Source organism: Trichophyton rubrum (assembly GCF_000151425.1).
Source record: "Trichophyton rubrum CBS 118892 genomic scaffold supercont2.3, whole genome shotgun sequence".
In the NCBI taxonomy this organism is placed as follows: Eukaryota; Fungi; Ascomycota; class Eurotiomycetes; order Onygenales; family Arthrodermataceae; genus Trichophyton; species Trichophyton rubrum.
Window position 1 is genome coordinate 1,509,034 of NW_003456426.1, and position 26,023 is coordinate 1,535,056.

Genomic DNA, 26,023 nt, shown 5'->3' on the forward strand with positions numbered 1-26,023 from the left:
CCATTTTTTCGCTGTTACATAGAATTCAGAAAAACATGAGGAATCCGCCATTTCAGTGACCATGCGGTTTAAAGAGAGGACTCAGGAGAAAGGATCGGTTTGATTGAAGATAATAAGTATTTTAACTACCTAAAACTACTGGTTGATAAAAGGGATTCGTTATGCATCGCAGACCCATGGACAGACGTGGTGATTTAACTAAAGGCCGACGACTTCCAGGCCGCTTGGGATCTTTGCCTCATACTCAAGGATGAGTCTGATATCGACCGTCTTTTGCAGAGTGATCACCCACTTAATCTCGCCGTCTTTGTTAATGTGGACGGTGCCTTTACCCCAGTCCTTAGCCCTCTTGGGGTCAATGGAAACATCAGCTCCGATCTTTGCAGAATCTCCCTTGTCAAGCCCCTTTGGCTCAATCAAGCGGACTCGGATCCGCTCATCCTCGCTGACGGGGATTTGATCGAGGACGACCAAGGATACCGGCGAAGATTTGGTGTTGTTGATTCGGCAGACACGTGTGAAAATGGCGCAGTCTTCTTTGTTGAAGTAGCCCGTGGTTGCGCGTCTGACTTTGGGCTTGGAGTATATCACTTGGATAGCCGGGTCAACTCCAAGGTTGAGGTTGAATGGGACTCCAGGGTTGCAGTTTGGAATGGTAGCCTTGCCCAAGAAAGCATCGTCGACAGTTAGACCAGCCTTCCCTCGAAGGAGAGGGGTGGTCGACGTATTGGTCACTCTCGCCTTTAGGAAAGCCGCTGGCTTCAACTTTGGAATAATCACATGCGAAAAAGTCATGGAGGAGAGCTCAATTTCCGCAATTATATGCCGTCTGACGTGAGAGGATGGCTGCAGGGTACGTGAGCCAGGCACGTTATATGTGGTGGTAAGTCCATAGTCATGACGAGACGACTGCCTGAATGCGAGAACATTGGCTGATCCCTGGATGGTTGATGCATCATCATCTATCTGATCATCATCGTCGTCAAAATCTTCATCTTCGTCATTATTAGCTCCATCAGGATGGGACGGTGCCGCATTCCCAAAACCAAAAGCAGAGGTGCGTTGGTCGTTGTTGGCTGAACCACCGAAAAGCTGATAACGCGGCGCACTCTGTGCGTGAACTTGTTGCATCATCTGCTGTCCTTGCACCTGGTGTACTGTCAGTGATTGTCGTTCAGTTTCGTTGGCTCCAAAAGGTGCCGCAGAACCGAATAGCCCGCGTGCCACGGATGGAGGTGCCGCGGGCAACGGTTGTGTGGAAGAGTTCGTGGGCCAGGGAGGAGAATAGCGTACCGGCGCATTTTCATTCATAGACTTTGACTTTCTATATTGTTTTGCTTCTACGCCTTCTGCACTGGCTCTCAGCGCTCCGGTCCAGTTGCTCATCTTCTTAGAGGGTATTGTGTCGGTTGCGACCTCTACCTCCATTACCTCATGTTTCCTGAGCGCCACATTCCATGGCAACAGAATAGGGATATGCTCATCGACTCCTGAGAAGGTCGTCTGAGATGTGGAGAGAATAACGTTGGTATCTTTCCATGTCTCACAACTCCTGTTGTAGTATTCAGCCCGATAGACCAAGCTCCCAGATGAGGTTGGCGTGTTTAGCATCAGGTCATATCGTGGAGTCCATCGAGCAGCCGAAGTAACGTATGTTAACGATAGAGTTATGTCGTCGTTGATATCAGGCTTCTTGACGGAGGAGGCTGAGTCTCTTCTGTCCTGAGGCAGAGTCCCGTCGCCATGCCCTTCAATATGAACAGTAACACGGCCGGTATAGATATTCCAGAAGCTCGAGATATCAGCTCGGGCTTCTCGCTTTTTCTTCTCCTTCAATTCCTTCTGTTTCAATTTGGCCTTCCTCTCCTTACGTGATGGTTTTGCAGCGCGGTCTCTCTCCACCTCGAATCTTTCCTCCAGCCGCTCTCTCTTCCGTTCTAATTTCTCTTTCTTTTCGTTGAACTCTGTGATCTGCACCTCCGCTTTCTCATAGGTCTCACGCAAGTCGGATCGTTTTCTCTGGTAGACGTCGATATATTCTGCCACTTGGACAGCTTCAAGATCCTTTGCATGCATGCTCCTGCCATAGGAATCAAGAAATGCTAGGGACTGAGTCGATGATACCTTGTCGTTGTCGAGATAAGCAAGTTTGGCAGAGATTTCCTTGATCTCAGCTATGACTGAGTCCAGCTCTGACCTGTCGACGCCGAAGGTATCATCCGGGTCTTCTGAGTCAATTTCTTCTCCTGTGCTATCCTCGTCCGGATAAAGATCATCGAAGTCTTCGTCACGAAGAACAACCGAGGTCTGGATATCAGTGATAGTGGCAGGCCCATGGCCAGTAACTCGAAGCGAGTCAAAGTCGACTCTATTATCAAAACCAGAAATGATGATCTTGTTAGGGCCAGCCTATTGTCCACTATTACTAACGCATCGGACAAGAGCATGAATCGATCAATATTTGCTAGGAGTATTGACTTACTTTGATCGGCACATCAGCCAGTTCACGAACAATGGTAGCCCGCTCCGGAGCAAGCGTTACTGTCTTTGTTGGAGTCCCCTGAAGGGACAACTCGACGGTGTTTACCTCGTAAGACGACATGGCTACGAGTTTACTAGGCCTTGTAAGAGAGTAAATAGCAACAGTTTCTGTGTTTGCTGTGCTCCAATACTTGATGTATGCCGATATAGCAGCTCGACTAGGCAGAAATTAGAGGAATAGGTAGAGGAAGATGAGGAAGAAGAAGAGTGTAGGAGCTGAGATGCAGCAGAAGGCACTCGCTTATATACTTACCCCAGTGGCTGATGCGGCTCAACACTGCTGCCTTGAGGTTGAGATACGAAGGACTCCACCAATAATCGGCTTCACATGGGGAACAGCCTCACTGAGTTCATACAATGAATTTCCAACGTCACACTTCAACGTATAGAGTATCTCAACTAGATTTATTCGTTTCTCTATTATCCTATTATTCTTTATTATATTTTATTCTTATTTTTTCCCCCCTCCAGATTTATTGTTTTATTTTTTATATTTTTAATATTATTTAAACTTTCAAAATTGAGTTTATTCACGAATATATAATTACTGGCATGACGTAATCAAATTTAGCTTCACGTGACTGGGTTAGGCGGCCAAACGATCTGATTAGTTTTATAACAGGTCCATCCCGCATGAGCTAATGGTACATTGTATATTTGAACCAAGCCTATAGCAAATCCTGTATTTGCTTCCTATCATTATTACTCCTGTTTACTCGTAACCTTTATGGGAAGATATCTATGACGTAGTTATTACGTAATTGAGATTATCAAATCACGTGATAGATATCAAACCTTAACTGCTTGCGAAATCGATAAGAAAAATATCGAGATGAGCCCGAAGGTCACAACCGCTACGAATCCCGTTGTTAGATACTCCTCTTTGTCTTCTCTCTATTCGCTTAGTTGGTACATACCCTTGATTTTTTCATGACATAATTATTAAATACACATTTTCAATACTCAAATTTGCTCTCACATAAAATATTTTGCACAACCTACGCAACATATTGTGACTCAACCTGCAGATTATTATTGAAAGCTCCTCCAGCATATACCCATATCCTCAAAATTGTCCAAGGCTCTATTTAACTTGACTGTGAAAGATCACAAGGGGGTTTGGGTTGCGGCCACGGATAAATCCACTGTTTTTCGTGCCCTTTGCTCTATTTTAGAGCGCTGCAAGGGGTCCGCAGTCAGGTTACATAGCACTGCTGTCAGCCCATTGCCGCGGGATGATAATATAGTAACCATGCCCGAAAAGATAGACCAACGGCTTGATGGAAAGGTTACTCGGATATTTCCCGTCCATAGTTTTTCAGAATGCTCGCCGTGTCAAGATATTCTTGAGAAATGGGCCGTACAAGTCGACAAAGGCGGGCCAGAAGTAACAGCCCTTATTGAGGCCGCTGAAGCAATACGGACTAGTGATATTCCTGTAGCCTTTCCGACCGAGACAGTTTATGGGCTAGGTGCAGACGCAACTCGCAGCGGAGCTGTTCAAGGAATATACAAAGCAAAACAGCGGCCCTCGGATAATCCGCTGATCGTCCATGTCAGCTCTAGAGATCAACTAGAAAGACTTCTCATGGATCCAAAGCAGTCAAATGGGGCTATCAAATGCCGTTCTACATCATCTATTCCAAAAATATACGAACCCTTAATCAAGAGATTTTGGCCGGGACCTCTAAGCATTATACTTCCCAACCCATCCCATTTGCCTTTGGCTCCAGAAGTCACTGCAAACCTCCCGACCTTCGCTGCACGGATGCCTTCATCTCCTCTTGCACGACTTCTTATTGCGCTTGCTGACAGACCGGTGGCTGCACCGTCTGCAAATGCGTCTACAAAACCCTCTCCGACGACTGCACAACATGTATTTACGGATCTTCAGGGACGGATAGAAATGATTTTAGATGGCGGGCCATGTGGAGTGGGTGTTGAAAGTACGGTAGTTGATGGGCTCAGCTCGCCTCCTGCTATTCTTCGACCTGGTGGAGTTGGAATTGACGAGCTACGAACTTGTCCGGGATGGGAGGATGTTAAAATCGGGTATAAGGATGGGGCTCTACAAGGCAAAACTGCTCCCCGGGCACCTGGAATGAAATATAAACATTACTCCCCCAAAGCAAGAGTCGTACTTTACGAACCTGGTCAGGACCCCAACTCTGTTATGAACAGAATAATTGCCGATATCAATAAACAGCCCGAGTGGGCAAATGGGTCAGCTGCTATTGGTGTTGTCCGGACAAAGACCTGGAAGAAGGGACTAGGAGTCTCTCAAGTGTCGTTATCCAATGGTGAAAGTTGCGAAGCTACGACCTCCGCTATAGGTTCAATCCTTGATATACCTGTTGAATGCGACTCAATTAATGCGCCTTCACACCGTATCAATATGCTTGATATTTATTTGGGGCAAAATACCTCATCAATTGCACGGGGCTTATTTTCTGCCCTTCGCAGTCTTGATGAGAGGAACGTACCTGTTATATACGTTGAGGGAATATCAGACACCGAAGGGGATCTTGCAGCCGCTGTGATGAATCGCCTACGAAAAGCAGCAGAGGAAGAAGTCAAGGTGTCACATTGAATAGAAGATGGCTGGAAAATACACGGTTACGAAAGCACAATGAGGAATTATAGGTTAAAAAGCACTTAAAATATTATTTGACCGGTTGGTTTGCATATTTATGGGAATAGATACAAAGGGGTTGGTTGGCCAGGACATGGACATCAAGATAAATACACTCCACGACGTAATGATACTCGTTATTTAACCCTTTCTCAAAACCTATCTATATAATGCATATGCTACCATACGATAATGCAAGGCCTGTCTATTTCTTTTTACCCCCCTTAGCTGGCTTCTTTCCTTTGCCTTTCCCTTTGTTTTCCGTATTCTTGGGTCCAACACTTGCACTCGAGCCAGCAGCGCCAGCGACGGAAACGATAGTGAATCCGCCAACAGGCAATGTATTCATAACTTCAACATCCCTCCAGGCTTTGATGCAATCTAGCTCCATGGAAAGCAGCTCATTCGCATCTTTCGCTTTTTCATCAGTTTCCACGTTCGTCTTCTTAGTTTCGTCAGAGTCACTCATACGTGCAGCTGGTTTCTTCCCACTGGACCCTGACTGTATAACAGTTGCATCGTGAATCCATTTACCAAGGATATCTTTAATTGCTTTTCCCTTCTTGATCTTTCCAGGTTGCAATTTTGCGCGGTACTTGTACTGCCCCAGAGCTGTCCAAGGAGCGCACACGGGGATGGCGGCTTCGATCTCATCACCGCTCACAGGAGTACCGACCAGAGCCGGGAGTATCGAGAAATCAAGCTTATGTTCTTCTCCAGAAGCATCCTCGACGGAGTTTCGTGTAAAAGCCTCTTGCTGGCGTTTTACAGCCTGCAGAGCGCGTTCATGTTGAGCTCTTCGTCGTTCTTTTTGTGCTTCACGTTCAGCTTCGATGTCAGCCTTTGTTTTTGGTTTGGTGGTGGGAGTCGAAGGCCCAGCAGCGGATCCTAGTAAACGGAGCGCCAGATTCCTATCTTCTTCATCTTGATCCTTGTATTTGGTAGCCAGCTTCTTTGCCTTTCCTCGCTTACCACGGACTGGTGGCTTGGATTTCTGTGTCCCTGATGAGCTGATGACTGACGGTGTTGATGACCGTGACTCCCGAATGGCAGAAGAAGTAGCCAGTCTAGATTCATCGTTAGACTCTCCAGAATCCTCGGTCTCCTCTGCATTCTTAGATGGACCTTCTACAGGCTGATTTTCTGCCTGTGAAGCCTCATACTTGTCTGCTTCCGTAACTTGCGCTGCATTTGAATCCAAGGAGCCCTCAACATGTATAGATTGCAGCTGTTCTCCTAGGGGCGCAACTCTCTCATCACTTATATCCTTTTTGGCATCCTCGGACTCTACCTGGTGTTCATCCTCTTGCTCTAGAGGAACGTCCTCTTCTTGATCCGATTGGTTAGCTTCAGACTGGTCCATATCGGCGGTGCTGGAAATCGGTTCCTCATTTGTTACATCATCCTCTGGCGCAGACGGTAGAGATTTTGTGTGGTTCTGAAGACTCCGATTCGAAATTTGGAATAACACGGCAAATCCCAGTACTATCTGTCCAGGAGGTATATGATTTTTCTCGCCTTTTATCATGAAATGACCGGCCTTGAGGATGTCACCCGTAGAAGTCATCTTCGACACCTGCGACGCATGAACCCACCATCCTCCCATGGCTGCCTTGGTATCCCAAGCCTTTGATGAAGCTACAGTGTATGCACTTGCCTGTGAGATTGTGTTCGGGGGAATGGGGTCATCGGGGGCATCAGGTTTATTCTTGACAATCAATGGAACACCTCCGTCCAAGTCGGTATGCACGTATATATCTCCCTTTTTCAGGTATCGTTGAAAAAGTATCTCGTCTTGCTGATGGTCTCTCCCCCTATGATGTACATCAGTATAATGGCACCGGGTAACTATTGGAAGATCATGTGCTTCTACTTACCCTATAACGAGATAGCCATCTGAGGAGATGAAAAAGAAAAATTTCTCAAACCACGTTGGGTTTCTGGTCCGACGTAGGACTGGCTTTTCCTGCTTCAAAGCCATCTTAAGGTCTGCCTTAACCTTCCTCTCAGTGCTTTTGATGGCTTTTGTGGAAGCCTTCAGCGTTTTCTCTTCCTTCACAGCCGCAATTTTCTTCTCATCATAGTATTGTCGGGCATTGGCCCAGGGAGAGATTCCCAAGTCGATATCGATACTTAGCCGGGTATCTTTCTTCTCTTTCTTCTCCTTTAGGGGTTTCGCCGAGTGTTTCTTCTGGCTGGGTCTCTCATATTCATCGTCGCCATACCCATCATCATCATCCTCCTCCTCCTCTTCCTCAGGCTCTTCTTCCTCCTCTTCTTCCTCGTCATCTTCGGTTCCCCCTTCATTCAATAACACAGTTATTGTATTTTCGTAGAGTTTAAGAGGCAACTTGATAGACTGGGCAACAGGATTGCCCTTCCCCTGTTCCATCTCGATCAGCCTAGCAATCTCGACCCAGTCCATACTCTGTGCCACTAGACCATTGACAGCATTCATTGCTTCCTCTACCCGAGGTAAATTTGTCTCGATAGCACGAGCTTTTCGAACATGAAATTCTTGTTTTTCCTTCAGAGCATTAACCCTCTTCTCATGTTCCCGTTTAGTGCTTTCCAGTTTCTTCCTTGCAGCATCTTCTTTCTCTGTCAAGCGAGATTCGAGTTTTTGAGCTTCTATCGAAGAGAAATATCTATCGACGGCACTGTTGAAATTTCCAAAGCGAAGTATAGTTGTGTTTGGGGCTTCTTTCGACTGACTAGGTTCAAAGGGGTGGAAGTCTCTAAATTCAGCCATAGGTGCCGTCTGTGTGCCGCCCCCGACATCCGAAGCTGCGGGTGCAACATTCTTCGCTATAATATAACCGGCCTGCTGGGTATCAGAGGACAATGCGGTATTGACTCGATCTGCCTCTTGAAGTACCTCCATGAGTTTCTGAACCAAATTATTATCTGTCAATATTTGCGCTGGTTGAAGCTTTGAATCGAACCCGACTACATTGAAGGCATGGTCAAGGAGTGTAGGTGGGTATTCTGGGAATCCGAAGTATAAACTGCGCTTTAACACCTTCGAACCGTTATCTTGTTCAAGGGCCGACTTGAGCCTTTCGATGGTCAACGGAGGTATGCCATTATAGTTCAGCTTGCTCTCTAATCTGTATGTCATGCCGATTTTCACCTCCTCGATATCGCTTCCGGGGGCAACCTGACGCAGAAGGGCAACGATTCCATACTTTGCGTCTGTCAAAATAAGATTCCCTGCTGCAAAGAACTCGAGGTATAGCCGGAACATGCCATCACTAATCTCAAACTCAATGATGCGGTCTGTTCCTATCTGGCGGACACCGGTGATTCGTCTAGTTTTGAGGAGTTTCCGGAGCCGGCTAACGAAATGAGAGGGCGCATCTGCGGTCGTGCGTGATGACTCCGTAAGGTGACAGTGGAATCCAGCGTTGATGATAAGCTGCTTTTTTATATCGGGGAGAGCGAGCTTGAAAAGGAAAGTGCGCTATACAGTAAATTAGCAATCAGAGCTAAAAAGGACTCCTCCAGGGCTTTGGGGTTTGAGCATACTCCGGAGATATCATAGATGTTTGCGATTCTCAGGCCAAGGATATTGGCGGAGAGCTCACGGCTTATGACCTACGAGCAGTTAGCATAGAAGACGTAGGGAAATATAGTGGTGCGTACCTTTACATCCAAGGAAGAATATCTCTGCTTCATTGTTAATTATGTCTGCTCGTCGTAGTTTGCGCAAGGAAACGCCTTTGGTACCAATCGATGAGCAACCAAATTGACCAAAAATAAATATTAGCTAGTTAAAAGTGACGTAGGCGGGGCTGACAAAGCACACGACCAAGTTGATACCAAATGAAGGATCCTAGCAAGAATTCACCATATAGATCTAAGATCTCTAGATAGATTTGATGATGATGTGCAGGAGGTTATAAACTCTCTTGTGGTTCTTGTGGCCAAAATTAAGATAGTGTAGATGGAGTGGACCAAAGGAAACTGAATATCAACCAAACATGCCCAAGGGACACATAATTATAGCCGTTGACAAACATACACGCATTTTTGTGCGAGGAAACATGTAGAAAAAGACATTCATTCAGAATCAGCCGTTACGCCGTTATGCCCACCAAAAGATAGAGCGTCAAAAGAGAAACAGTACACAGGCAAAGAGGAAAAAAATCTATGCCGAACCTCCTCAAGTCATGAAACACAGAGACAAAGACAAAAATCAGTGCAGAGTTGCTATTATAGACCCTGTCGTAGCTGTTCTGCAAGCCGTCTCTTCCCAAACTCCCAGGCGTTCAACAGTCCCTGCTCAGACAGATCTATGTTCTTCATGTTTGGTGCATCCTGAGCAGGAGCCTTGCTGACACGGGAGGCAACCTGGACAGGGTCCGTCTCGAGGATAATGCCGTCGTCAATAATCTCGTCAATTGCAAGAGAGACAAGGTCATAGTTCTCGATGATGGTGCGCTTATCCGTTGAGCCCCTGTATACGTCAGTTAGCTACGTTCACATTTCTTTGTGTAATGACGAGCCAATGCATACCCTAGCAGTATACTGAGCGAGTCTCTGAGAGTAACAACGACATTATAGAGCATGACTTCGTTCTCTTCTGCGCTGCCCACGATGTAAAGCATGACATCGCCCTCGAACTTGAAGACGACCACACGGTTGTCGTACAGTATTATATCGCTCGACTGCTTGTTCGTCTTCTCCAGCAGGCCCTTTTCGAACGACTTCTGGTCTTTAACGGCTGGGTAGGGGTTTGCACCGGGGTAGTCAGTCGAGTCCGCTGCTGCGCCAGCTGGAGGGTGCGGCGCAGAGTAGTACTTTGCGAATATCCGCGAGCAGTCGTCGGTGGCCATGATCAGGACCGCATTGACGGAAAACAATGAGAGCGGAGCGAGCATCTTGACTTGGTGTCTTCAATCTTTCCTTTGTCTTCGGCTTTTTTTCTTCTGGTTTTCTTGTCTTGTCAACGGCTTGTCTGGTTGTTCGTTGCTTGTTCCTCTTAGACTTGTTGGCTTCAAGGTGTGTCACGTGATATCAACTTTTCCAGTCGAACTACCAGGGAGAAAAATAACACGACGAAGACGATGACGACGAGAAAGACGGACGAGTTGATAGTGAAATACGTGCTTGTTGTATAATTATTATTACTATACCTGCTATAGTAGTAAAACAATACTTATATGTATAGCCGGATACACCATGGCTGCGGCAGTTATGTCTGCTGTACCGGTATCACTCTACCTGTCATACTGCAATGGATAGACTAGCTACCAGGTTGGCTATAGCAGAAGCCCGATTTCATCAATATGAAAAGGGTTTTGTTAATGTCCCCGGCCTACTAGTTCCAGACATTTGTTACATGCCCTTGAGCTATCCAAGACTGCACTCAGGACAGCCTTCGCGGCCTCTTCTTCATCCCCCCTAAATCCGCCAGCATATCTTTTCAGCCTGTCTGGATGCCATCTCAGCTTTTCCTGCACCATCTGCGCTTTCAGTGCGTTCAACTTAGCCCGTGAAGCTCCCCGGATCCGGATATCAAACACTATACCCTCCCGTGGCTCTTCAGGGGCAAGTGTCTCTCTCCTGATACTATCTGCATGCACATAGGTTGGATACAGACCAAAGGCCTGCACGAAGAAACAAAAGGCATTCCACTTCCTGAGCTGAAAAATATCCTCGCTGATTTCCTTCGGTAATCGGCGGTGTTTCATGAGTCCGCGGCTTGGTTGGGAATTTCTGGATAGAGGACTAGACTTGAGGCTGCTAGTCGGCCATGGTATGGTCCAGTGTTGACCATTTGATGTGCTCTTTGTGTCAAACACTGCTTTCCACGCAGTGTTATACTCCTCGATAGCCGCCCTGGATGAGCTTGGAGTTGGGTTGTCCGTGCTAGGCTGCCTTGTCTGGCTTGTATATACTCCTCCACTGAAGTTGTGAGTCCGGGGTCCTTGCTCCCACTTATTCTCCCAGTGAACATGCCTCTCCTTCGCAAGGTATTCCATCATCTCCGCAACAGCACCGCGTAGGCGCTCAAACTCGAGTTTCTCACATCTCATCATCCCTTTCAACTCCTTAACCTCTTCTTTCAGTCTCTTCACAGTTTCATGTAGAGATTGATCCGCATCATCTTCCTTCTCCCCGGAACTCTCGCCCACATTCTCAAACAATCCCCCTAGACCTGACTCCTGGTGGCCCCCCATAACCGTCTCAGTACCTTCCATCTCCTCTGTACTTGACACTTCGTCTTCTGCGTCTACTTTATCCACGTACTCATCACTGTCCTCGTCAACGGACATATGCTCGCTGGCACTCGTCTCCCCCCAGCCCGGTACATGTCCATTCATAAAACGGGGAGTACTGTTAAACTGCGGAGCGAGAGGTGGCTGGAAGCTCAACGGCACCGTCCTTCTACCCCCTTCATTCAAGTCAACAAAGACAAAGGGTTCTGTGGTATAGCTCTGGCTCCAGGATGGTGTATCGAGCGGAGGGGGCGGAGGGGGCCCTGTGTCGAGTACATGGCAGATATCAACAAGTCTTGGAGTGTTGGTTGGCTGCATCCAGCTGGTAGCGAACGGCCGTCTCCCTCCGTGGTGATGTTGTCGTTTATAAAACGAAGACGGGTGTCTTGCTGAAATATAATCCTCCAAACCTGGTAGTCCATCCCACATCGTTTGCCTCGTTTCCATTTTAAATAGTATTTTCTTTCGTTCAGGGGTTGTCTGTATCAAAGTGTGTTCATTATGGCCTGCCAAAGAGCGATGCGATGAACGTTTGAACCAGCATACGCCTTATGAGCAACTCTCGAAAGGACAGATTTACGGCTAAATGCCAATTTACAACAATGCAGCCTTATTGTTTGCTCAAGTCACACTCAAGTACGACTTGTGTAATGTCAAACAACGCCCGACACGACGAAGCGGCTTCGAAAGGCGCCGACTATTGTGGCACCGCATCAATACATGTTTTATCCATCATACATGTATCTACAAGGAATGGATGCTTCTGCCGGGCAAAGAAGACGAGAACTGCCGTTTCATTTTCCACACATTGTCTTGGGAATGTGCGCAGTAGGTAATATGCAAGACTGATATACCAAGAAAGTAACGTGCCATACGAATGGAAGCATGAAAGGCAATGCGACGATGTGATGAAATGCAAGACCAGCAACCAACGAGAAAAAGGATGGGGGAAAATGGGCATACCATGGGTATAGATATAGGTAGATCAAATTGCGCAGCCGAGCTTGCATTGCAGTCCTAAATCAAAGGCATTAGACAGGAATATATTTATGTGAAAATGGCATCAGAGGGGAGGGAATAGGACAAATGAAAGATGACAAAGAAAAAAAAAAAAGGGGGGGGGGGGGGGGGGGGGTGGGGGGCTAAACAAGGAAAATAACATAGTAAATGACATAAAACTGGGGGATATCTAATACACTATTTCGAAATAGATCTTTATCTCAAGCCAAGACGAGGTAAGGCATAAATCAATAGTGGCTGCGTGGATAGATGGATGGATAGAAAGGGATCAAGACGATGGCCGCGAGTTGCTGGAATCAGACATCGTGAAGCTGCCGCGGTTGAACCATCCTGCCCAACTGCCTCTATTTGCCTTCTTGCGGGCAGCTTCATCAGCCAGGGTATCGGCATCCATCTCCTGGTTCTCCTGCACCAGGCGTAGTGGACGCAGCTTGTTCTGCTGCATCACTGCCCCAGTATAGTTGTTCATTCCAGGGCCGGAGCGAGGAGGACTGGCTGATGCAGCGCCGCCTTCCATAGACCCAACATCTCCACTTCTTTCACTGGTCAAGCTTGCAGCACCGCTGAAACGGCGGTCAGCACTGCGCGTGGAGATAGAGGTGCCCGTACCGCCTGGTGCAGTGGCGACAGATGAGCGCTTGGATGCTGCGCCAGGAGCAAAGAACGGGCCGTTGTTTGACAGGGTCGGGCTGATGCCAGGGCTGAGGGGGCCTGTGGATGGGGAGCGGCCGCTGGGAGGGCCGCGGTACATCTGGCTGATTACGCTTGCCGTTCCAGCTGCAGCGCCGGCATTGTCCAGCTGGTCTGATCTTGTTCGACGGTGCTGGACGGTGCGAGAGCGTCCAAGCGGGATTCTAGGAGCAGTGTCGGGGTTTTCATGAGCGGATGGAGTGGGCGGTTCTGGGGGGGAGGACTGAGGAGGGGAGTGAGTAGATGTAGATTGTGTGAGTTGACTAGGTGGTCTCTGTCTATTGTTAGAACGGGCAGGTTGGCCGGATACAACAGATTTGGCCTGCTGAAGGAATGATTGCTGTTGCTCTGGTGCTTCATCTTTCTCAGCGGGAGGCGGTGGAGGAAGTTCCTTGTCCTTGTTTCCGCCCTTGGGGCCTGTGTTATCGGCATCACTTTTGTCGAGTATATGTTCGAAGCCTTCGTGTTGTAACAGTCTGCCAATAATTCGTTCAATGTAAAGGCTCAGAGCCTTGTTCTGGTCCTTGTAACTCTTCAGCTCGCTCTCCAGCTTGCGTTTCTCGTTGTCTTCACCTCCCTCGCCGACGGAATCTAGTTCATCAGCAAGCGAAGAGCCACCGGTCCCGTTGGCGTTAGCAGGCGGGTGGGCCTCGTGCATAAAGTCTCCCTTGGTGAAATCCCCATTCAAGGTCCGCTCGCTGAGCAGAAGCTGGTAGCTTTCGTTGTCTTCCATTAGACGGGCGTTGGCCATGCGGGCTTCAAGGAGTTCTCGTTCTAGTTCCTGCTGACGGCCTCCTCCCAGATTCTCCATTTCAACGATTTTGATCTGTGCTTCGGCCAGCTCGAGCCGTAGGGATTCGATGAGCTTGTCTTTTTGAAGTATCAGTTTCGAGTTATTTCTGGATGGACTACGTTGAAGCTGAGATGAAGATGGAGCAAATTGTCCGTTTTCTATGTCTGGAGATGAGCGGTTACGGAAACTCGCTGCGTTTCTGTCAGTCATGTTATGAATAAAAGGGGGCAATGTAAAGGGATACTGACGAGAGCGAGAAAGGTTGCGTTCGCCGTCAACTCCCATTCGAAGGTCCTTTTGAGCAATAGTCTCCTTTAACCGCTGGATGGAAGCCTCGAGCTCTTCCTCCCTCTTTGCCTGGTTCTCTTTGTCTGCCATCATCGACTCACGCTCGGTCTCATGCTTTTGCTCCAGATCCCGGATTTGTCTGTGAAGCTCTTTGATTTCGTCACGCAGCGGGTTTATCTGGCCGTCTTTCTCATGTGCCTGTTCCTCGAGCCGGGTCTGCTCGCTGACTGCCTCATCGAGCCTCATCTGCAGCAGGCCGAGCTGTTTTCGATACTGGTCAGCGACAGTCTCCGCCTTTTGGACTTGATCCTTGAGATCTTCGATCAGGGCCGTGCTGGCTGCCCGGGCTTCCTCGTCCTCATTATTATGGGGGTAGTGCCGTGGTACGCTGCTCATGCTTAAGTTGGATCGGCCCAACCCAGCCCTCCTTGCGGCTGCGGCACGGGCTGAGACTGGACCTGGTGACCCTTTGGTCGAGGGGGAGCGGCCAACGCCATTCGTCGCCGCGCCAGGAGACTGCGAGGAGACCTTTCGCGGTCTGCCTGGGCTCGTCTGAGCATCAGTCGAGGGCGTCCTGCGGCCAGTTGGCGTAGGGGACGATGGTTTCTTGCTCGCCATGATGTTCTTGAGTTGTACCCAGTAACACGAAGCACGTCGAGATAGGTCACGTAGCGGGCCAACTCAGGCCGGTTCGTGTCTGGAGGAGCCCTGTAGCTAGTTTTTAGCAGTTGAGACGAGACAGACAGAGAGGCTGCCCGTGTCTGATGCTGTGATTCTCGTGTTTCGGTCTGCAGTTGCCGTATATTTATTATATATATGCGGGTGCCCGTCTAGGAGGAGGCGGCTGCGCCGTGCTGCTGGATGGTGACTGGAAAGCTATGCCGCCATCTCGAGTCGCTGCTCATTGCGTGGCTCGCGCGTCCGTTTGCCTGTCTGCTCGTCCGCCCGCCTGTCTGTCGTCTGTGCCAGCGTGAATTCAACGCTGCCGCTGGTCTTTTTCACCACCTCCTGGCTGCGACTTCGTAATTAAACCCATGAAAATCCGCAGATTAAGCGTTTGGCCGCGCCAATCAGAGGTGGCAAAGAGGATCGCTGACTAAGCGAGGAGATGAAAAGGAGACGCCGTTGAAGCGGCTGAAGTTGGCTATTTTTATATTCAAAAATATTCAAAGACCAAGGCAAGGACAAGGATTGAGAGGCAGACAATACTGCGGGTGCGCTGGGTAGAGAAGAGATGGCGGCGTGAAGGGGATATGGTGAAGAAGATGGGCCCCATAGAGGCAGCTGGCTACAAAGGTGGACTGGCTACGACTGATAGTTATTGATAGCATAGAAATGACTAACTAATTGGATCAGTAACTACCAGTGATTAAAGCAGAAGGGATAGCCCCGCAAAGTATCATTTCTTATCGACAGCCTCTCATGGCTTCCAGCCTGTCCTCCAGAAGCGTAGAGGAAACATCCTAGGTTTCATTAGGCCGTGGAACCCTGAAAGTCAATGATTCGCCTGATTCAGGAGTTCCAGGCGTCCCAGGAGTGCCAGAAACACTAGCCGTATTATTGCCATTAACAGAGGTTTCAGCGGCAGTGGATTGATTCGCTGCAGTGGCAGAGACCTGAGCGATCCTGGGAGCGTCAGACTGAGGATGCTCCTCAGCGGTTGCGGTCGTAAGGACCCTTTCGAGCTCCTTCAGATCTTCCAATGGATTGAATGGGAGAGTCACTTTGGCTAATGGATCATGGTTGAGAGACTCCACATCCACATGGCAATCTTGGCCTAGTGTCATCTTACCCCGGGCAATGGGGGTGGCAAGGTTGGTGAGTAGGCCCGGCCCGAAGGCAATGGGCGCATTCGGGTCCCTGAAAACTTTGACCTCAAACTCCTTGCCTGGGCGGAAGAAGAAGTGTGCATCTTTCTTGATCACCTCGTTTTTGTTCGGGAAAGGTTGCATGGTGGCCTCGCGATAGTCACATAGCGTCAAGATCAGTCCTTGACAGATATTTTCGTGGACCACCTTGGCCAACTCGGTATCAAGTTTCACATTGCTGGCAGAGAGACATACGTTTGGCGCCTTGAGGAGGACGTGTGAAATGTGGTGCTGCTCTTTTGTCCCGTATAGGTAGAATGGCATATTGTGCTGCGGGTAGGAATGGTCCCGGTTGGCCGAGTTGAGCGGACGACTCTTTATAATGCGAGTAGCCTTGATGGTGCAGTCCATATTCTTCATCACACTAGTGACAGCGATGATTTAGCCAGTGTTCCTGATAGCAAACTAAAACTGTTAGTTAAGAAGAAACTTACTCGTCTTTCTGTCTTATCCCAATAATGCCCTTGAGGGTTGGGTTTTTGCGATTTTTCACATCCTCAACAAAGCCTTCCAGATCAAACGGGTCCTTGGATTGGAATGCTATCTCTCCAGACTGATGTTCCTTCAATTCCACATATTTCTTCATTTCATTGTCGTCCAATTCAGCCGCAAGAATAATCTGCTGACGCCGGGTAGCTTGGTGGAAGCTGGTATGATAGTCCAGGAAGATCTCATCCGTGCCTCTCATCAGGAAAACACCTTGGTATTTGCCTCGCTTGTTACGCTCCCAGACCTTCTTGACTTCCTCTTCGATTACTTCCTCGAACACGTTCATCAAAGAACAAATGAACTTTTTATGAGTGGGGAAAGGACTCATCACCACATTGCGAAGAACAAACAGGTCCTCAGCGGCTGGGGCTAGATGCAGCCGCTTCATGAAGTTCTGAGCACACTCCCCGTAAAGCTCAGAGGAGAACTGAGTTGAAGTCAGGTAAAGTGGGATCTCTCTTGGGTTTCCGGCAGAGCTGGTAATGGAAAGGCGGTCCACAATTCTCTTCATAAAGTAGTTGGCTTCTTCAAGATCATCGTTCAGAGTGCCATCCTCGCGGTACCAATTTAGAGCGAAAGCATTGATATTCAGATCAGATCCTAGCTCACGAAGATATTTCATGTCTTCCTTGTTCTTCATGAGTTCCTCATTGGTCTTCTCAAGTATATTTTCTTGGACGTGCTTCCTCCGCGCATTTACTTCTGGAGATAAGGAGCCATAGCCAGCATGCTCCATCGGGAGTCTGTTGAAGGGAATGCATATGTAATGCTTCTTCTTTTCGGCTGGATCAGTCTCTTCTTCATAATGCATAGCTGCATAATGGGCAGACAACTAGCAAAAAATTATCAGCGTCCGTCAAAAGCCATAAACTCAGGCCGAGCCTTTATCTTTGGCTTACCCGTGCGCTCGTAAAAGCTGCTTCTCCTAGTAGTCTGCCATAGCCGTTACGGTCAAGGCCAATAGTTGTATTTGAGAACCATGTAGCCATGGCGGCTGCTCCGGGTTTACTATGAGCCAAGGGATGTAAGCAGCTAATTCTTATGTAGGACGAAAGTATGAGCTACAGCATATGCGCAATGGGGATACTTACCTGCCCTCTACACCATAAACCCCAATGTTTTCCGAAGAGCCTTGGGATAGATACGGACTAGTCCATGTCACTAAGAACCTCATGCGCCCATCACGGTAAACCAAACTGCCAGCCGGATAAGGGATGTATCCTGCTTTGTGAGGATCCACAGTAATAGAGTCCGCATCCTTGAGTGCAATCATATTCGTCAGAGTGCTTTCCTTCAGTGGAAGCGACGGAACAATCTCTATGACTTCCTTTCCGCCAGTCTCACTGCCACTCCCTGGCATCTGTGGAGCCTTGGCATTTTTAGGAATCATGGTGCTGAAGTACCCTCCCCATGCAGCATCAGCATGAACTAGGAATGACAGCCCTCTCCGCTGGAAGTCCGCTCTCATATCAAGAATGTCTCTCAGCGGATCCGCAGCGCCTTCTTCGGTAGAGCCCATGATGGCTACTACTGCTAACACTGCTTGCTGTTCCCTTAGGCAGCGATTGAGTTCCATCTCAAGGTCCTCAAGGGCAATATGGCCATCCAAGTCAAGCTTGATTCCGTGCATGTTTCCCGACCCAAGCCCAGCGATGGCTAGAACATGTTAGCTGTAGACGAGAAGCAGCTGAATCGAGTCAACTTACCGCCTCCTTTTGGCCATGAATAGTGTCTAGTCTTGGCATGGAAATACTTCATGGGCTTGTTAATACCAAAGTAGGCTTCAAGGCGGTCTTTGCCGACAGTTTGAATGCTAAAGGGATTCAAAGCTTCCTCGAGATACTTAGATGTAATGCCAAATTGTTCATGTAGGCGATCAGCCAGGCCCAAGATTGTCTGAGAACTAAGGTTGAGCAGCTCCCATGGAGTAAGGTCTTTGAACAGTTTCTCATTACCAACACAAGGGGCAACCTTGAACTTATCAGCAATAAACCAAAGCGATCCTTCTTTCATTGCCCAGGACAAGGTGAGCGGGTAAAACTTCAAGTTGCGAGCTATTAAACGGGTTAGACACGCCTTAAATGCAGTGAAGTTCAAACCACATACCAACCCAGATGGATTCTAAGTTCGCCACGGTGCCATCACAAGTAATGTGTCCCCATGAAAGGGGGAGGCTCTTATTTTTTGGATCAATGTTATATCCAAACATTTCAGCCAGTTGTTTCCCAACTTCTAGCTCGATCACGGTGGTTAACGGACTTGCTTCCACAGCGACATTGTTCGGGTTGTAGATCATAGTCATAAAGTATCCCAGAAGCCCAGGAGTTGTCAAGTCGGTACACATGTGGCCCTCATATCTTGGGGACCAGAATGGGACCGATTGTTTTCCCAAAATCTGAGAAGCTTTTTTGACAGCGTTGTTGAAGTTCAAGACAATTTGCTTGTACTGCTCCGACTTTGTGACATTTTCTGTAATAAATACCTAGTATTGTAATCATTTAGCCAGGCAAAACAAAGGAGGATGATTGCTGGTACCTCATCATTCTCAAAATACTTGTTCCTAGCATCCCGTAACTCATCTAGGATTGTTTTAATATTGATCCTAAAGCTGTCCAGATTCTCTGCCTTGGGCCCAATGAAATAGGAGCTAATGACATCGTGAGGATTGAGTTTAGTGGGCGGTGCGGACGACATGTTGGATCTAGGATAGCAAGATCAGTCTTGGGTAGAGGTTTGTGAATTGAATTGTCGTATACAACACAGATTTCGTAGAGGGAGACTCGATATTTATCCTTTTCATTGCGAACTCTTTATAATTGAGAAACAGCCCCTCGCAATTTGGGTGGAACTAGATACCGCCCCAGATAGGTCGATCGTCATGAGGGGTATTCGTTGGCCTCCTGGCCCGTCTTTGCGTCTGTAGATGCATGAAATACAGGGTAGTTCAGCTCTCTTAGTAAATAAAGCGGGCCGTTCCTCTAGCGTCTAGTGGCTCCAGCAAGAAGACAAATCCCAAGAAGATAAGAGATGATCTTTGCAACCAGTAGGACTAACTGGGTAGGTTCCATGCGAGCAGCATCCTTCACATGAAGAAAACCCTGTCCACACACAATAGATGGGGGGCAATGGCGTAAGAGGAGGGCTGAATAAGTGGATATACATGCTCCTGTTAAATGATATGCGGGGTATCCTATAAACATATGCAGAGTACTGTCTTGATGTGATGCGCCATAGTCTCGCTTGACTCAAACGGGCAGTTAGGGTATAATTAAGGCCTTCTTCTTGCTGTTGAATTGTCGGGAAGGGGGGTATCGGAGCTATTGGTATCGATCTGATAGTACTGGTGATGTTCGACATTGTAGGTGACCTACGAGTACAAGATGGCAGGCTGGATAGAATTCAATGATCATCCTTCGGTGAAGTACCGCATATTTGCTGGCAGGGCATCGCTTGATGAACGAGAGGTTTAGAGTAGATGAAGATGTAAAGGACATAGATGGTTTGCAGCAGTGGGAGGAACCACTCAAATTCGGTAATGCGTGCATAATGCAAACCACGTCATCGCCAAGCGGGGAAAGGCCGATTCAAAATGATATTATTATTTTTTCCTCATTTTCGTATCATTATGCACGAACAAATCTTTTCATTGGTATCGCAAGTTGGGGGCGGGTTCTCTAACATAGATGAGGCTGGCTGGTAACATCTTCGATAGCCCTATGTCGATGCAGAAGTCGAGTGGAGAACGGGAGCGGCGTTCGGGATGCATAGTCCAGGGGAACAGGGGGTAGAATCCCCACTTCTCGCTTGGATGTTATTTTGATACGGGCCATGAGTTTCAAACAGGTCAGATTGCCATGTCACTGTGCTGTTTGGGCCAATGTGTCCCCAACCAAGCGGTGATAGAACGAATCCCTCTGGAGCAAGGAGTCATTCGAGCAAAGCATACTGCGAACAGGAAAAAACTTGGCAAAACCTGTATTGTTATTGGCAAAATACGCTTGCCTTTCCTGCCTAAAAAACCCCGTTTCCCCCGATAGCACTTGCTTTAGTTAGAAGGATTCAAACTCACTGGGTCATCATACGCCGGCCACTCATTTTCAGGGTCACAATTTGACAGAAGTCAGCAGTACCTCAAGAAATTCCTCATACATCATCTATATCCCGGGGTATCCTGTCGCTATATTCACTGAAACTAGATAGATGAAGGGGTGGTGCAGTAACTCTGGGTAATACGAGTAGACGAGTTGACAACAGTCCAATCGATTGACCTCCAGTTATGAATAATTCACAAGTATAACTGGGAGAAATGGAATAAACCAAGAGTGAGAACGCCTTGTATCATATATGGATGAGCATCGCCTGAGAGGGGGCTGAAAATGACCTTGAAACCTCCAATGAAAATAAACACGGAGGAAGAGGCATGGCATTAAAGGATGATCAATATCAACACCGTCGAAAACATATAAATATTATAGCTAAATGTACTTTAAGTGCATGGTTCTTTGCGTCGGTCGATGTCTTATGTGATTCAAATTCCGGGAAATATTTGAATAAGAAGATAGAATCACTTACCAACTCCCAGTTAGCATTAGCCTGGACTTGCAAATGCGGCAGGATATTCCCTATTTCAAGATGCACGACGCTAGCTTTACCAGCTTGATCCTATCCGAATAGCCGATTTCAGTCATTGTAATCAGCATCGTCGTTATAATGCCTATAAAGCAAAAGGGAAATAACCGCGGAGCATTGTTCCAGGAGTCTCGGACTATTATTAAAGCCACATTGGTGCCGAATAAGGTCTATAGGCTAGAAAAGGTATAGGGTAGACACCTGACAAAAAACATTGTCATAAAGGAATTCAGCAAACGTGGTTACTGGTCAGTCTCATTCGGGGTCTGGAGGGATCTCAAGAAGATCTAATTTCATGCAGTCAAAAAATGCATAAGATATTAATCTCTTAGGATGCCTGGTGTGTAAACTCAGAGGTGTGTAAGGCCAGGAGTGGCCGGGTATATTGGGGCCAGCCTCCATTCCCTCGGCTTCCTCAAGGTTTTGCTTTCCCGGACGCTCTTCCTGGAAAAATATATTGGATAGAGGCAACGCTGATCATGTTATCCAGCGGCTACTGGCGATAGTGACCAGCCGTGGTAGGAAATATGCAGCCCAATTGTGTCAATCGCTAGACATAGTTGCTGGCGGTATCAAACTGACAAAGCCGTATAGACCTTGCTATTAGATTGCAGTCACCACTGTTACGAAGAAGACGAATTCAATAGAAAGTGTAATAAAGGAAACAAAAAGAAGAAGAAGAAGAGAAGATGATGATGATGATGATGACGAAGAATGTAAGAGAAGTTGACAGCAAAGAGCGACGTTGGAAGTTGGAGGTTGGATATTGCCTGTTTGGGCGCCAAGTTAGGGTTTAGGGCTTGCTTGGAAATCAGCCCGCTTATTAATTATTTCGGTGTGTGTGTTCGACTTTCGCCCCGAAACGGGAAAGAGAAACTTCTTCTCTTCGCTTCTCTGCTGCGTCGAGAATACTAAAACCACTACCGTAACCTCTTCCAGTCTTGTCGTTCGCAGGAAGTGCTCGTTATACACGCTCGAACCGATAAGATGGCGCGCCGTCCAGCAAGATGTTATCGCTACTGCAAGAACAAGGTGGGTTGAACCTTTTGAAATGCTCCCGTTATCATGCGCTCCCGCGGATTGCACTCGGAAGAAAGAGAGGGGTATCAGGATATCTCGTGGATATGCGCCTGGATTCGCTGTTGCCAGAGATACAGAATGGTGGATGCCGCATTCGAGATGCAACCGTGGCAGCATTTTTTTGGACGGATACGAATACACGTTGAGAGGAAGGATATGAGGCTAACTTGGAAATATCTAGCCATACCCCAAGTCCCGTTTCAACCGTGGTGTCCCAGACCCTAAGATCCGAATCTTCGATCTTGGACGTAAGAAGGCCAACGTGGATGACTTCCCTCTCTGCGTCCACATGGTCTCCAACGAATATGAACAGCTGAGTGCCGAAGCCCTCGAAGCCGCCCGTATCTGCGCCAACAAGTAAGCTACCAACCACAACCACTCCAATGACCACCTACTATTCGACTGGCATCGGTAAGAAAGAAGAAAAGTACTAACATGATGGGAAACAATCAGGTACCTTGTCAAGATTGCCGGAAAGGAAGGTTTCCACCTGCGTGTCCGTGCCCATCCATTCCACGTCGTCCGTATCAACAAGATGTTGTCGTGCGCTGGTGCCGATAGATTGCAGACCGGTATGCGTGGTGCTTTCGGTAAACCCAACGGCTCCGTCGCCCGTGTCAACATCGGCCAGATTCTCCTTTCCGTCCGCACCCGTGATGCTCACCGCGCCACCGCCGTCGAGGCCCTCCGCCGTTCCATGTACAAGTTCCCTGGTCGCCAAAAGATCATTGTCTCCAAGAACTGGGGCTTCACCCCTCTTCGACGAGAGGAGTACATCCGTCTCCGACAGGAGGGACGTGTCAAGATCGATGGTGCTTACGTCCAGTTCTTGAGAAACAAAGGCCCAGTCGAGACCAACATGCGAAGATTCCCAGATGCTTATGAGAATGTTTCCCAGGAGGCATAGAGCATGAGTTTTCAAAAGCGGGTTTGGGTTTGAGGTTTCGATTTGTTTGCTTGTTTTGATTGAGGCAATACACAACAGTTATCTCAGAAAGGAATAAATGAATCAAATAATGACAAAAAAAATGAGCATAATACTCCCTTTTCTTGCTCATATACGAAGTACCTATGGCTGCTCTGTAAGATGAACGCATGTTTTGAACCGGATATTCGACTGTTTTCACACTGAATTTGTTGGCATGTCTACAAAACGGGTCGTTTCTAGTGGATCACAGTGAGATACTTTGCTCTCGACCATATAGTATTCATGAATATTTAAAATCAGCGTAAGGTCAGCTAATATAGCATTATTATCTATCCAGTAATATATTGGATACAGACAAGGTATGCAATTATATGAGTGGGAAAGTCAAATAATGGCACCGTATGCTGCAGAACTCATTTCGTCTTGTTAGTAACGTTATGGCGAAGGGTGACTTAGAGGAATAATATAGGAATTATATGAGTAAAGAGAGACTCCCATCTAGGTCAACTGCTCCAGTGAGATAAAAATATCAGGTAAAAATAGTCGAGGCCATCACTCCAAGGCACGTCAAACCGAAAAACGCCGATATCCTCACAGACACTCAAAGTTACACGCGGTTATGCAATTCAATGCAGGTCGATAATGAACAAGTTCGAGACACCATGGCAAGTTTAGATGTCTCCCCAGCTGCCCATGCCGCCACCAACAGCTAATGGAGCATTGCTACTGCCAGCACTCCCGCTTATGTCCCAGTAATGCCTGCTGGAGCCGGTTCGTTTTGTTGAAACAGACTTACGAGTACTTTGGCTCTGGCTTGCACAGCTTGGACTAATGGAACCACGCATATGATGGTGGTGGTGGTGATGTTGTTGATGGCGATGGATGCGTGAAGATTGTTGGCGGAAACGCGAGTTTGCTTCCGCACGAGCAACTAGTGGGTGATGCTGGCGGATGATTGCTGCACGGATAGGATCATGTTGACGCTGTCGTTGAGCTCTATGTTGTGGAGAGGTAAGCTCGGTGGTATCGGTGTTATCGTTGGTGCTACTAGCGTCTCCAGTCGCTGTTGCAGCGAAACGATTGCGGAGGTATCGGAACACCATCTTGATGTTTAGTTCTCGTTCCCAGTACTCACGGTCACGTTCGCGGCGTTCTGATTCCGAGAGGATATGGCTAGTTTCAGTATCTCCCTGAGTAGGTGCATCTTCTTCTATGCCCCAGAGTGCTGCGTGCCTGGAAGTTGCAGCATCTTGCATCGTTGGGTGGAAAGTAGGTGATGGCACGGAAGTTGTGTTTTCATGGCTGCTGTGTGATTCACGCCTGGAGGTCATGGCTGACACAGTTGGTGTTGCCGTAGGTTGAGATATAGGCATACCAGCATATTCTGTTGAGGGATCAATGTTGGTCCGCATATATGCGGTGAATGCCCCGGGGTGTTCGTAGATTTGATGGACGAGAATACCGAGTTCTCGAGCAATTCGTTCGAGTAGGCGTTCTTGCCACCACCCGTCCCTTGTTGATGAGCTCATTACGTTGGGAATGGTTTCACCTATGTTGACTGAACTATCGGTGGTTAAAGTGGTGGTTCGTGGGTATCTGTTGCCAGTGAAGGAGCTATCTGGCTGATTTTGAGGTGGAGTACTGTTGGTATCACTGTCAGCTATGTCGGTGACTAGCGATTCTCCAAATATGACGGCGAGAAGAGAGTCATCGATTCCAATGAGACCATTGATGACACTGCGAGTAATTCGTTGCCAGAATGATTCATCCGAATCCGTATCATCACTAGGAGTGGTATCAACCGTGGTATCAAGTGCTGCTTGGCTAGCAGTAAGTGATGCATCCGTCTTGGATGTGATATCTTCCGAGACTATGGATCGAAGTGGGTGCATTGTGTCAGAGTTCTTGCTTTGTGCCCTTTGTTTTCTCTGTCTGCGTCGTCTCGTTTCCTTTTCTATCTCCTGTAACAGCACTTTGCTCTGTTCCATGCGCCACTGCTCGATTCTCTGCCATCTCTCCCTCTCCATACCAATACCCATGGTTTGAGATTCATTAGCAGTGTCCAGATGCCTCTGCACACTCGAGCTGCTCCTCTGCCTTGTTTCCCCAATCCTCCCGGGATTGAACTGTTCATGCTGCCATAACTGCTCTTGTACGTTCACCCCAGAAGGTGAAAACGTTCCCAGTCCATCATGAGCCGGTAGCATGGCAGGGCCGCCGCTCTGGTCCAGCTGTGGGTCTCGAAACGCCTGGAGTCCATCATCGAGACTGTCCAGCTCCGTGACATCGTCCTCCTGCAGGCCTGTGTCCTGAAGTTGCCCTTCCTGGCCTTCTGTCTCTCCGTCATTTCTTTCGCTGTAAAGCGGACCTGACGATTGAGCAGCGGTCTCCAAGGACCCAAAGTCACTCAACCGCGACAGACCAGCTGTCCGGGGCGTTCGTTCAGTAGACGCAGTATGGCTGTGGGCTGCTGTGGACTGGGCCTCTACGGGAGAGAAGAGCACCCATTCCTGCGAGTCCTCCTCGTCTGCCCTGGCGTGTGGCTGGGGTACATTTGGCGGTGTCGTCAGAGCACGACCGGAACCTGGATACGGGTGTTGTCTCTGCGGCGTCTGGTCGGGGAGACGAAATGCCATGGTAGGAGCTGCCCCCGAGGACGAATATCCGTGTGTATATCACGTAGGATTCTGTGCTGTTGTGGCACGGCGGTGGTGATGCGAGGGAGGCCCTTGTACTTCCGTCGAGTCCTGAGGCGTTATCGGAAGATAAGGAGCCGTCTAGTTAACGAGCCAGCGACGAGGCTAAACAGACAAACAAACGAAAAGAAGAAGACGCTAGGGA

At 48.1% G+C, this 26,023-nt stretch overlaps 9 protein-coding genes across 10 annotated transcripts; 2 read left to right on the plus strand and 7 right to left on the minus strand.

The window, feature by feature from the left end:
• Positions 1 to 198: 198 nt before the first annotated feature.
• TERG_03293 (uncharacterized protein) lies at positions 199 to 2,076 on the minus strand (the record flags this gene model as incomplete). Its single annotated transcript, XM_003236196.2, has 1 exon — positions 199 to 2,076. One exon carries the CDS (start codon positions 2,074 to 2,076, stop codon positions 199 to 201), a length of 1,878 nt encoding a protein of 625 aa, XP_003236244.2.
• A 1,717-nt stretch (positions 2,077 to 3,793) lies between these two features.
• TERG_03294 (Sua5/YciO/YrdC/YwlC family tRNA threonylcarbamoyl adenosine modification protein) lies at positions 3,794 to 5,131 on the plus strand (the record flags this gene model as incomplete). The annotated part of the gene is made up of 1 exon (XM_003236197.1): positions 3,794 to 5,131. The coding sequence occupies one exon, from the start codon at positions 3,794 to 3,796 to the stop codon at positions 5,129 to 5,131; it is 1,338 nt and encodes a 445-aa protein (XP_003236245.1).
• Positions 5,132 to 5,378: 247 nt separating this feature from the next.
• TERG_03295 (uncharacterized protein) lies at positions 5,379 to 6,779 on the minus strand (the record flags this gene model as incomplete). The annotated part of the gene is made up of 1 exon (XM_003236198.2): positions 5,379 to 6,779. The coding sequence occupies one exon, from the start codon at positions 6,777 to 6,779 to the stop codon at positions 5,379 to 5,381; it is 1,401 nt and encodes a 466-aa protein (XP_003236246.2).
• Positions 6,780 to 9,388: 2,609 nt separating this feature from the next.
• Positions 9,389 to 10,056, minus strand: TERG_03296 (uncharacterized protein; the record flags this gene model as incomplete). Its single annotated transcript, XM_003236199.1, has 2 exons — positions 9,389 to 9,632; positions 9,692 to 10,056. The coding sequence occupies 2 exons, from the start codon at positions 10,054 to 10,056 to the stop codon at positions 9,389 to 9,391; spliced, it is 609 nt and encodes a 202-aa protein (XP_003236247.1).
• Positions 10,057 to 10,479: 423 nt separating this feature from the next.
• TERG_03297 (uncharacterized protein) lies at positions 10,480 to 12,502 on the minus strand (the record flags this gene model as incomplete). The annotated part of the gene is made up of 1 exon (XM_003236200.2): positions 10,480 to 12,502. The coding sequence occupies exon 1, from the start codon at positions 11,842 to 11,844 to the stop codon at positions 10,480 to 10,482; it is 1,365 nt and encodes a 454-aa protein (XP_003236248.1). The 5' UTR covers positions 11,845 to 12,502.
• Positions 12,503 to 12,545: 43 nt separating this feature from the next.
• Positions 12,546 to 15,197, minus strand: TERG_03298 (uncharacterized protein). Its single transcript, XM_003236201.2, has 2 exons — positions 14,149 to 15,197; positions 12,546 to 14,091 (listed from the first exon to the last, which is right to left on the minus strand). The coding sequence occupies exons 1-2, from the start codon at positions 14,804 to 14,806 to the stop codon at positions 12,686 to 12,688; spliced, it is 2,064 nt and encodes a 687-aa protein (XP_003236249.1). The 5' UTR covers positions 14,807 to 15,197; the 3' UTR covers positions 12,546 to 12,685.
• A 147-nt stretch (positions 15,198 to 15,344) lies between these two features.
• TERG_03299 (uncharacterized protein) lies at positions 15,345 to 21,605 on the minus strand. Its single transcript, XM_047748063.1, has 2 exons — positions 16,491 to 21,605; positions 15,345 to 16,420 (listed from the first exon to the last, which is right to left on the minus strand). Exons 1-2 carry the CDS (start codon positions 17,354 to 17,356, stop codon positions 15,652 to 15,654), a joined length of 1,635 nt encoding a protein of 544 aa, XP_047604037.1. The 5' UTR covers positions 17,357 to 21,605; the 3' UTR covers positions 15,345 to 15,651.
• Positions 21,606 to 21,609: 4 nt separating this feature from the next.
• Positions 21,610 to 25,669, plus strand: TERG_03300. 2 transcript variants are annotated; one of them, XM_003236203.2, is made up of 3 exons: positions 21,610 to 22,206; positions 22,436 to 22,611; positions 22,708 to 25,669. In XM_003236203.2, the coding sequence occupies exons 1-3, from the start codon at positions 22,162 to 22,164 to the stop codon at positions 23,159 to 23,161; spliced, it is 675 nt and encodes a 224-aa protein (XP_003236251.1). In that variant the 5' UTR covers positions 21,610 to 22,161; the 3' UTR covers positions 23,162 to 25,669. The 2 variants fall into 2 exon arrangements, with proteins under 2 accessions (XP_003236251.1, XP_047605900.1); XM_047749546.1 differs by having other exon boundaries at positions 21,610 to 22,611.
• TERG_03301 (uncharacterized protein) lies at positions 23,854 to 25,818 on the minus strand (the record flags this gene model as incomplete). Its single annotated transcript, XM_003236204.1, has 1 exon — positions 23,854 to 25,818. One exon carries the CDS (start codon positions 25,816 to 25,818, stop codon positions 23,854 to 23,856), a length of 1,965 nt encoding a protein of 654 aa, XP_003236252.1.
• Positions 25,819 to 26,023: the final 205 nt, after the last annotated feature.